Source organism: Diceros bicornis, chromosome 14 (genome assembly GCF_020826845.1).
Source record: "Diceros bicornis minor isolate mBicDic1 chromosome 14, mDicBic1.mat.cur, whole genome shotgun sequence".
Lineage (NCBI taxonomy): Eukaryota > Metazoa > Chordata > Mammalia > Perissodactyla > Rhinocerotidae > Diceros > Diceros bicornis.
Genome location: NC_080753.1, coordinates 43,698,052 through 43,710,061, shown reverse-complemented (window position 1 = coordinate 43,710,061; position 12,010 = coordinate 43,698,052). Strand labels below are relative to the sequence as shown.

At 40.6% G+C, this 12,010-nt stretch overlaps 1 protein-coding gene across 7 annotated transcripts in view; it reads right to left on the bottom strand.

Annotated features, from left to right (window-relative positions):
* The window catches only part of KIAA0319 (KIAA0319 ortholog), a 104,868-nt gene that overhangs the window by 42,729 nt on the left and 50,129 nt on the right, over window positions 1-12,010 (bottom strand). For all 7 annotated transcript variants that reach the window (XM_058555154.1, XM_058555158.1, XM_058555155.1 and 4 more), the window contains 5 exons: window positions 7,093-7,285; window positions 3,836-3,934; window positions 2,580-2,677; window positions 1,525-1,612; window positions 422-514 (listed from right to left, as the gene is read on the bottom strand). In XM_058555154.1, the coding sequence (XP_058411137.1) occupies window positions 422-514; window positions 1,525-1,612; window positions 2,580-2,677; window positions 3,836-3,934; window positions 7,093-7,285 (571 nt within the window). The remainder of the gene's footprint in view (window positions 1-421; window positions 515-1,524; window positions 1,613-2,579; window positions 2,678-3,835; window positions 3,935-7,092; window positions 7,286-12,010) is intronic.

Below are 12,010 nucleotides of genomic sequence, written 5' to 3'. Positions count from 1 at the left end.
AAAAAAAAAAAAAGAGGAGGATTGGCATGGATGTTAGCTCAGGGCTGATCTTTCTCACAAAAAAAAATAATAATAAAAATAAAAAAATAATAATAAAATTTGTTAAAAGTGATTTTCCAACTACTCATCATACATACTACATCAAAAAGAGATTCTTTAATAATTACTTTAATTCCAAATCAAGTAACTAGGCCCTAAAGAAATTTTTCAGACAAATGAGACATTACTGAAGGGAGAGTGAGCACAAGACAGAGAAGTTGTGAGGAAGGAACTGAAGAACTTGAAGACACAAGACTAAAGAGGGAGATGCTCGTCTATCAGTGTATTAGTCCGTAAGTCCTCCCAGCCTTGATAGAAAGCACCCATTCAATCCCATAGTATGTAGAGCAAAAACCCCCCTAAAATATCACAGGATACACACGGCTGCCATCAATGAGGGCTGACGTCAAAGGCAGAGTGAGCTCTTGTATCTGGGGAGAAATGACTGCTACGGGCGGCAGGTTGACTCTTCTGGCTGTGTGACAGAAAAAAAGGACACTGCCTGAGGGCACGTTATGTATGCATACGTCATTACCCAAATAAAATCATCTGCTTTTAAAAATTAGTTAAAAACATCTTGTCAAGAAGGTATTTATCCTACAGCCTCAACTACGGAGAATACTTTTTAAAGGTTTGGAACTTTCCTATAAATTTTAGGAGCTTGTCTGCAGGTTTGCGTTTGTACACAAGCTCAGGCTCAGTGAACATGTATCATCGTAACCAAGGGGTTAGTCACAGAATGTGAGCAGTAATTGCAGAAAAGGAGCAATGGAGTACATTCCAGCTCCTGTGATTAACTGGATCTTGAGTCTTTGACTGAAGGCCCTCACCGCTACCACCACGCTTCAGCTACAGTAATAACCAGGCAGAAGGAGCAAGAGGCAGAGCTGTCAGCCCCAGCGGTAAAGGCTGGGAGGTGGCGCCGGCACAGAAAGGCTGGGAGGTGGCGCCGGCACAGAGGTGGCCCACATCAAGTGCAGGTTGTTCCTGCAGCCCAGCTTGAGGCCAGCCCATGTGACGCTCCCTGAGCCAGACAAAGGGCCACCTGTTTCTAATTCACACACAGACACGGCCCTATGTGCTGGCAGTGGCCTGAGAGGACCAGTGGGCTTGACAGCCCACAACATACATTTTCCTTGACCCCTCGGTTGCTCCGTTGAATGCTCCTTCCCCTAAGGTAAAGCTGAGTCATGGGGAATGGAGGTAGAAGAATGCATAGAGTAAATGTCAGCAGGGAAGCTTAAGGGACAATTTGCCACCATTCAGAAACAGCAAGCAATAACCTTGTATGGAACCTTAAACAACAGTGTCAAGCAAGTACTAAGAGTTATGCAGAAAGTAGAAAGAAAGCAAACATAATCCTTGCATGTTTTCTCTATAATAGAGACTAATGCAAAAATAAAAAATATATTACCATGTCATTCAGGCACTAAAAAATTGAGATACACCTGTTCAACAGGAGGCTGTTCTCTTACACAGGCTTACCTGGCTCAACAGTGACATTTACAAATCCTTCTCCAAAGGCATTGTCACTAGAAACCGCTACTTTGAAGGCATAAAATCCTACTGACAACTGCAACAGAAAGAAAGGTTACACAGGGAAACACGTGAAAGACTGGCTAGGTCCATTGCCTAGAAAGTGTAAAATATTCCAGAAGCCACTCTCCTAAAGTCAATATAGAGAAGGGAAAGTGTCTCATTTGGATCTGTGGAGACAATGCCATATGTTTGAAGCCAGTGCTCTGGAACACTGAAGATCACCCAGAAAGACCTTTAGCTTAGTCACAGATGTTCATGGGCCTTACAGAGGCACGAGTGAGATGGACCAGCCAAGGGCAGCAGTTCTTAAACTTGTGTGTACAGGAACCACACATTTTCGGCTACTACCTGTAGCTCTGGTGAGCCTGCTGTCTGTGGTCTGGGTACCACACTTTGAGAAACAGTGCTCAAGGACACGAGGGTGATGCACACTTGGATTGCACCATTACCTGTGTAGTCTCAGGAATAAAGACAATATAATCGCCTGGTAGGAAACCGGACCTTTAGTAGCTAAGTCAGCTTATTTATCTTTATGGGCCAGGAAGAAGGTGTTTTTCATCTCATGAGGTGCTTACATCTTGGAGAAATATTTGATAGTCAAAGCATTTGTGAACTGGAATGGAAATATTGGCAACTCTAGAACTGTGCCTAATTGAGAAGTAGAGATAACCAGAATGTCTCTACCACTGTAAAGAGAGCAAAAGCTAGAACACTGGTTTTTAACCTCACCACAGAGACCCTTGGACAGCCAGCCTCTTTGCCCCGAGCTGATATGCCAAGAACTCAAATAAAGAAAAGCTATCTGAAAGCCCCCTTATTTAACCTTCTGCCCATCTACTTACATGGTTGAAACTTGATTCATTTATATCCTTCTTTTGATCTTAATTATGAGAGAGACTTCTGGGTTCAACAGCTAAGAAGGTGTTAACTGAATTCTGTGGTATGCTGTCAAATACAACCACTATTTACCTGAGTAAAGTAAAGTAACTCCAGTTACTTACTTGAGAGAGATTAAGAGTTTGAGTGTGTCTTTGTTTTATTTCATCTTGGTAGTCTACAGGGTGGCTTATTAAACTCCATTCATAGTTATAGGTTGTTTCTGAGAGCAAAAAAGAAATATGAGTAGTTACAAATTCTGAAAAGTTACTATATGTAATCTGGGCAGAGGAAAAGAGATGACACCTTTAATCCACCAGTAGAGATTAATTTAGAAATACTGAACTCAACTTCAACTATCAACCAAGTGAGGAATAACAAGGTTTCTATATCTTTTTAATATATAAAAGATTAAATTTCTTTTTATTATAAGAACATAAAACCTACAGAAAATTTAGAAAAAAACAAAACTCCCCTATCTCTCTGTTGGCATTTGATGACTTTCCTTCCAGAGTGCTATATCCGACTATACATATAAGTTTTTACATAGTATAATCCACTGCACTTTTCTCCTTTTAATAAAGTCAAGGAGATTTCAATTCATTGCATCTGTTGTAGGGGTTTGTTTAAGGACACAAAAATGGATTAAACCTCTCTATAGTAAGATGAAGCTGTCTCTACCTTGAGATACTAGCAAAGTATGAGGTCCCTCAGTTGAAAGGATTAAATGCAAATGCCAAATATTATCATCTCTGCTTAAATTTAAATCCATATGTGATAGGGAGAAAATGAATAAAGGAACTAACCTGAATGAGAAATAGTTAAGCACCTTAAGAATGGATATACCTTAAGAAAGAATGCATTGACAGGTCACAGGGATAGGTCAAATGTTTGCTGAATAGCAGAGCAGTGGACAAGTGGAAGAAAGAGCATTTTGAACAACATTTTTTAAACAGCTGGTGTGAGGAATCCTGAGAACCTCAGAGCCGTATCATCAACACTGCAATTTCTGCAAACAGACCTTTGTGCACACACTACTTCCCTCTCCTAACAATGGAACCTTCCCAGGCTCCACAGGTTATCACAGGCCCAAATCTGGTATGTGGAAACCTCTCCTGCTCTCATATGTCACTCTGCTTTGCATCATCAGAAATGTATGAATTTCCATCCTGACCAATTAAAGGATATGTACTGTATTTAATTTCCTATCCTCTTACTCCATTTTTAACTATTTCAATAAACTTTAACACTTATGATCATCAAAGCCTTGTCATCCACTCCAGAACATTCATTTGTGACATTAATACAATGTTGCGAAAATGAATCAATGTTGTAAATAATAACAGCCACTAGTGGTCACAGAGGAAAATCAGTCTCTCACCTGCAGGGGGCGCTGGCACAACAAAAGCCTTCAGTTCAACTTCAGTTTTCGGTAAAGTTATCACAAGGTTATCACCAGCAGACACCATGAGCTCTTTCACTAAAAGTTAATTAGAAATAGTATGTTCCATTATATACTATAACGATGTTAAGTTACTTCCCTACAATAGATTTGTTTTTAGTATCCATAAAAGAACATATTTTTATAATAGTTCTTCATATGATTTTATCTAAGACACTTTTTTCCTCCAGCTAGTAACTGAACTATGCCCCATATTATGCTGTAGGGTAGACTTCATAAATTTAAAACTGTCTATGTGAGGTGCTGGCCCGGTGGTGCAAGCGGTAAAGTGCACGCACTCCGCTGCGGCGGCCCGGGGTTCGCCGGTTGGGATCCCGGGCGCACACCGACACACTGCTTGTTAAGCGATGCTGTGGCGGCGTCCCATATAAAGTGGAGGAAGATGGGCACGGATGTTAGCCCAGGGCCAGTCTTCCTCAGCAAAAAAGAGGAGGATTGGCATTGGATGTTAGCTCAGGGTTGGTCTTCCTCACCAAAAAAAAAAAAAGAGTAAAACTGTCTATGGGAGCGGGCACTGTGAAGAAATAATGATTCAGATTGAGCGAGCAAGGTGATGAGTGACAAGAGTTTTGTGAAACAGGTGGGGTACTATGGATTGGGTCTATTTTCTCTCTTGCTGCCAGCTTTTCTTGACTCCTTGGTATGTGCTATTTTTAGTCATAAAGAGACTGAGTATAATTGTAAGTGTTTCTGTATCATTAGTCATACACAACTCAGTTCTTCTGACAGTAACCACATGAATTACCACTAATGGCCTTGCTCTTGGAACCTTTCCAAGAGAAAATCTAGTTAACCTCAATATAAAAAGGCTATTTTAACTCAAGCAGCAGGAACATTCACTCTTATCAAAAGCACTTATCCACTAAATCAGCATTCAGAACAATGCTCGTTTACTTTCTCTAACCAGGATTACAGTGATATATTCAATTGGCTTGACTCAACTGGACATTAGTTTCATTTGTAAAATACAATTGAGATATGTCAAGATATCACATAGAGAAAAGCAAAGATTAAAAAAAAAAAAGCTGAGTGCCCTCGAGAGGTCTCAGCCACTTGGAGATGTTAGAGAGACATGTGGCTCATTTAAATCTGCTCCTCTCGGTGAGTACTTGGTCCCTTGAGTGCCTTCTTAGACCAGCTGCAGAGGCTTCGCTGCCTTCTCTGGCTCCTCTTTCCTGTCACTTTCACAGACTTGGTCCCTGAAAGTGAGCAATCGTGCACCTGGAAGGGACATTGGACCAAACCTACCATGTTATAAGATGAGGAAATTGAGCTCTAGAAAGGCAAAGCAAGTCGCTCAAGGCTATATGGATAATTAGGAATAGATCTACCAATATTTAATTAACTTAAATGTATTTATTTCAACAACCACTTATATATCAGATTAAACTGTGCCAGGCACTGTTCTAAGGGCTTTAAAATGATCAATTCATTTAATCCTCAAACAACTCTATGCAATAGGTACTATTAGAACCCAAGGATCCTAATTCCCAGGCCAGTTTCCTTTTCAATAGACTACACGGCTCCTCCTCCACCGTTATCCTTCTCTCTTCCGAAGCTCAGGATCAAAGTAAATAACCAAGGCAGAGAGGGTAATCCTCAAAGTACATTATGCACAGAAAGGCTCAGGAAACCTGACAAAAGTCTGAAAACTTCTTTATTAGTAAATCTAATGGGAGCTTTTTGGTCCTCCCCATGACCTCAGCAATACACGGCCCTTTCATTTCTCCTTCCTACTTGGAACTCTCTCCTCTCTTTCCTTCCCTCAGAACATGCTCTCCTCTTTATCTCCTACCACCTCTGTGGCACGGCCACTCAGTCAGCTCTGTAGGCCCCTTCTGCTCTCCCAGCTCTTAGTTTAATGATGTCTCCAAAGTTCCACCCCTTAGGCCTCTCCTCGGCTCATCCCACCACTCTCCCTGGATGGTCTCATATGCCTCCAAGTCTTCAACTATCACCTCTACACTGATGACTCCTAGTCCTTTATCTTCAGCCCAACTGCTCGTCTAATTTTCAGTTCCATATGTTCATTTATCTTAGAGTTCTTTTTCCTTCATCCTGACATTCAACCACTCATCAAATCCTAATGATTCTATTCTGTTAATATCTCTTGAATCTGGTTCCTTCTCTCCCTCCCTACAACCATTCACTACAGTTTTTTAACAGATCTTCTTGCCTCTGGTCAACTCTATACTATATTCTTGATTGAAATCTGATCATTTCACTTTCCTGCTTAACATCAATTAGGGATTCTCCATACTCATCCAATAAAGCACAAATTCCTTAGCATAGAATACAGGATCCTTCAAAATCTTGCTCTGCTTACCACTCCAGACTCATAACTTGCCATTCTCAGTCCATTCACATGATCAGTTCCAGCCATATGAACTCCTTACAGCTCTCCCAAAATGTCACAGGAGCTCTTTTTTTCTTGTGAGGAAGATCAGCCTTGAGCTAACATCAATGCCAATCCTCCTCTTTTTGCTGAGGAAGACTGACCTTGAGCTAACATCCATGCCCATCTTCCTCCACTTTAGGTGGGACGCCACCTCAGCATGGCCTGACAAGCGGTGCATCGGTGGGCGCCCGGGATCCGAACCCGGGCTGCCAGCAGCAGAGCGAGTGCACTTAACCACTACGCCACCGGGCCGGCCCCTGACATGAGCTCTTATACTTCTGTTCTCTTGCACAGGCAGTGAATGATATGACGCGTGGGAAGTGCCAAGCATGGTGCCTGGCACTCAGAAAGTGCTCAGTAAATATACTTATCATTATTGATACACGTTACTGCCTCGACCTGTACAACATACCAACCCCTTTTTAGCTGGCTCACTCTACCTTAGCATTCTCGCCTCTGGAAAGGCCTCTCTGGCCCTTCCATGTGGGTCAGGCGGGGTGCCCCTCTGCTCCCATAGCAGCCTCTCACAGCACTTACAATATTGTATCAAACCATCTATTTACCTGTCAGTCTCGTCTCCTGGACTATAGAGTCACTGAAGGAAAAGACAATGTCTATTTATCTTTTTATTCCCAGTGTGTAGCACCATTTCTGGCATATGACAAATGCTCAAAAACATGCCTGGAGGGAATGAGTGAACTTTAAAAGTTGTCACTACTATATTCTATAGCATATCTTCAGTACACTCTTTCCAGTTCTATTTTTTTTTTAAAGTTACCTGTCCTGGGAGCAGTGGTAGCAGATACTGGTTGCTCAGGTGTGGTGGACTCAGCGCCGATGATGCTAGTAGGAAGGGTTGGGATGCTATGCTCTGTGCTCTGTGGGATGACAGTGAGAACTGGGCTTTTCTCCATGGTGGCTGGGCTGAACTCCAGGCTGGCTGGAGGAGGATTACGGGAAGGCATTAGAACCTAGGAAATCAATTATGAGGATAAGTTGTTACGGAAAAAAATAAAGATTGAAGTCTTCAAGTCAACACAATGTCAGTGACCTTTTTCATAAATTAGGTTCAGTAGCATTTGAAATACCATGTCTAATATCACAAAACTCTGAACTCTAGACCATCTCTTTCAAATATTCTCTCTGCTATCTATTAAAAATGTAAGGCAACGGGGGTTGGACAATTATTACAGGCAAACACACACACAAAACATTCAAGATAAAGAGAGAGAAAATAATTACAGTAGCCCCCGAACCAATCAGTAAGACGATAATTGAAGACAATCAGATAATTCAACAGCAAACAGGCTTCTAGAGTAAATGGTCTCTCTTCATACCATCCATTGTGTATAAACTATAACTTGAAGTTATAGTTATAGAGTTAGCCAACTTAAAGTTTTCCAATTAAATATGTTCAAGAGGGCAAAGTCTCACAATACGAAAATAAAATGCTCTTCTGAGCCTCAACTACCAGTGCCTATGTGGAGCGAGGTAAAAAATACTCAGGCTAAGAAGATAGGAGACCCGAAGGGGAAGTTGCAGTGAGAAATCCACAGAAAGAAAAGCTGTAATTCAAATGTAAACTGGAGAGGTGGCCATTGGTGTTTACTGAAAATACAGCTACCCTTTCCTGCAGTTGAGAAAGGAGAGTAAGGATATGGCAGACGTTTTTGTGGCTGGAGACCTGATAACTGACATCACAGATAATATTAACTGAATACCCACTGAGTTCCAGATATTTACTAGGAAACTGCTGAAACCTTCAGCAACAAATTTCAGGAGCCAAGGCAAAAAGAAGATGAAGCATTAAACTGAAAACATATTGATCAGACTAAGAGAAATCAATTGACCAACATTTTAAAAAATCAGGTAGTGAGTCTACCATAATTTTAACATGTTCGATTTCCTTCAAGTTTCAGGCATCTGAGTTTGTGAAGTGAGTGCTAATACATGAGGCTGTGCGTTGCATCCCTAGCATACTATAGTGGGGCCTCTGCAAATTCCACAGGATGAACTGGATTTTTTTTTTAGTCTTATGGAATCTTGAAAAAATATTGCCAAGTTGAAATAAAGAATGAAGTCTGTAGAAATTAAGACACTTCTGATCAAAGTCTCAAAGTCACCAGGAAATGGCTGAGAGAGAAGAAAATCCTACTCTTGCCTCCTCTCTAGAACATTCGCTTCCCCACCATGCTGCCTCTCGAGGCTGCAATCACATGCCAGTTCTTCACTTTCACTATTCAGTTATCTCTAAATGACCTCCACATAGAACTCTTTGCTAAGTTATCAGGATACAGGTTCCCTTTGATATACCCCACCCAAAGAAAATGGATCTTCTATGGAAGCAACTGAGCACCAGCATCCCCCATTTCAGCATTTTGATTTAAAGCCAAGCCTGGTCAAGAAAAGTCTCAAATGGCTCTTGTTTCATTTCTCTACTCTTATTTACTTTGCAACAACTTTAGGTGAATCTGTCCAGTCTTGTCCACCTGAAAACAAAACTGCAGAAAATGTCCTTTGTCCTCTACAAATTTAATCTTGATTTGTTTCCAATTCCTTGAATTTGTCCTATTCAATTGTACTATTTTATGAATAATGCTGCTATGAACATTCGTGTACAAGTTTTTGTGTATATATATGTTTCCATTTCTCTTGGGTAAACACTAAAAACTGGAATTGCTGTTATAGGCAGCAGAATTTGCTACCCCAAAATGTGACTCTTTGGCTTGATTATTTTTAAGAACAAATGACTTAGGAAGGAACTTTGACCTCCCCCCAACTGCCTAAAAGAATTTAAAATAGAAGGCCTATTCCAGAAAAGAGCTAATACTGTAAATAACTACAGTATAATACGAACCAGGTGTGGTAGACAGGGAGGAACCTAGCAAGGCCCATTTGATCAAAGTCCTCTCCATGTTCCATTGTCTTTGCAAGGCATGGCGAACATCTGTTTACCAAACATTTGCTTTTCCATCTCCATGTGAATTGCCTTCCTCCCCTCTGAAGTCCCAAACCACTACCCCCAACATCCTCCTTTGTCTTTAGCTGAAGATGGTATTTAAGATGAGAGCCTCCACCATTTTGGCGAGTGACACTGTTTTCCTGGGTCTCTCCCATGTATACATGTTATTAAATTTGTTTGATTTTCTCCTGTTATTCTGTCTCATGTCAATTTAATTCTTAGACCAGCCAGAAGGACCCAGAGGGTAGAGGATTTGTTTTCCTCCCCTACACTCCCCAGCAGAACACATTTTGAATTTCTACCTGAATCTGTGTCTTCCAAACTGCAATTCTAACCTGCTCTTTAAATTGTAGTGATTTTTCCTCTGTTCACAGGCCTAAATTCATTCTTTTGTATGGTAATATCGCATCGTCCCAGTACCATTTGTTTAAAAGACTATTCTTTCCCCCATCGAATTTTCTTAGCACATTTATCAAATAAAATTGTACTATTTTAAACATTTTGGTGAGAGAAGAAATCTTTGTTTCTGTCATTATTCCAAACTTTGCACTTCATTAGAATAAAATTATAGTTCTTATTATGGTACCTATCTGTTTATCAACACTTGTTCAAGGATTATCTACAACTCAGCGCAGCTCCAAAAAATTTAATGTGACTGTAGGGGGAAATTTGTATTTCATTGGAAAATAAAACATTGTCTATAGGATATTCCTCCAGATTATCTGATTCTAGTCTTTCTTGTGTTTGAGCTATCTTACAACTCTATAAGTTGTATATAACTGATAACAAAGCAAAATAATTCTCGTCTATAGACATGTAGCTTTTACCCTGTTTGGTAGAAAATTGAAATTGAGCCCCCCCGCCCTGCTCCAAGGGAAAACCATTTTTGCTTCCATTTGCACATTTACTTCAATATTCTTGATCCATTAATGTGTTTATTCTTTGGGTTTTTTTGTGGAACAATTATAACATCTGCTTAGTTCCTTCATTGATTAGTGAATAGAACAAAATCTCTAACACATGTTCATTGTGTATCTATGCAATTCATGATTTTACCTTTTTTTGATACTTATCTTTTTTTTTTTTTTTTTTTTTTTTTTACCCCAAAGCCCCAGTAGATAGTTGTATGTCATAGTTGCACATCCTTCTAGTTGCTGTATGTGGGATGCGGCCTCAGCATGGCCGGAGAAGTGGTACGTTGGTGCGCACCGGGGATCCGAACCCGGGCCACCAGCAGCGGAGCGCGCGCACTTAACCGCTAAGCCACCGGGCCGGCCCAATAATTATCTTTTAACATAACCAACCTAAAGAACTAATGAGCCAAAAGATTTTTTAGTAGAGCTTGATTTGAAACACTTCCATCCATAAAAGCTAGAAAGTAAATGACTTAGCAACATAAAAGACAGTAAGTTATGTTACTCTTTAGTGATATGAGAAAAGAACATGGTTAAGCTTTGATACTTTCAGACTATTTTTTAACTGAAAGTTTTTAAAATTTTAAGACAATTACAAGTATAGAAAAATATAGAAACTTTGAAAAGTACAGAAAAATATGGCAAAGCAGAAAAAAACTGATAATCTCACCAGTAAAAAAGAATTTTTAGCAATTTGTTATGGTTGAGATTATAATGTATAGTCAATTCAATCCAGCTTTCTTCACTTATTCTAAGCTAAGCACTGATATCTTAAACCGTATTTTCCTTTAAAAAAAAAAACTTAGGGGCCCGACCCAGTGGCGTAGTGGTTAAGTTTGCATGCTCCGCTTCGGCGGCCCAGGGTTTGTGGGTTCGGATCCCGGGCGCAGACCTACGCACCGCTCATCAAGTCACGTTGTGGCAGGCGTCCCATATAAAGCAGAGGAAGGTGGGCATGGATGTTAGCCCAGGGCCAATCTTCCTCAGCAAAAAAAAGGAGGAGGATTGGCAACAGATATTAGCTCAGGGCTAATCTTCCTCACACACATACAAAAAAACAAACAAAAAACAAAGGGTATATTTAAAAAAGAAAAATCTTCATTGGTTTATGTCCCTTTACATTCTCATTGCCCTCTTGTATCTTGAAATACAATAGTTTCTCCCATGACCTGTCCTTCTGTCACTTCATTTCCAAATGCATTCAGCTTCCCCTGGTCAACATGCTCATCACATTCTCAAGTCCTGGCATTTCCCAAATGAGTAGCCTCTGAGCTCTCCAGCTACACTCTCCTCACAGCTCAGTCTCATTGTCCATCTCCCCGACCTTCTGCCTTAAACCTTAAACCTTCCCCCCGCTTTTGGGATGTCTACTTTCCCAAAGATTACCATGCCGTTTCACCTGGGTTTTTCATGGAAAGCTCTGTACAGATTACATTCGCTCCTTAGTATCTCTCTCCTCCTATCCAACTGATTCACATCACTGATGAGTTTCTAGCAACCCAAGCACCTATTGGGTCTTGAAGAAACTGTAGGGGTTCAGAATATGACACCCCAAAATATGGCACTTGACATGTTGATTATTTTGAATTAAAGGTACTTGAGAAATAATCTGGTGCAAGAAGGACACTCTGACCCCCCTCTGTCCCCCTGAAAGCAGAAGATAAATCTCCTATGTGAAAGGTACCCTCACTGTAACAGGAGGATAGAAGGCATCCTTATCACCAGAGACAGAGAATTTAGGGCCAAGGAGGCTATATAAACAAATCTTGTGTTAAAAAACAAGACAACAGGCCCAAAAGAGACTCATTTATGCTAAGCCC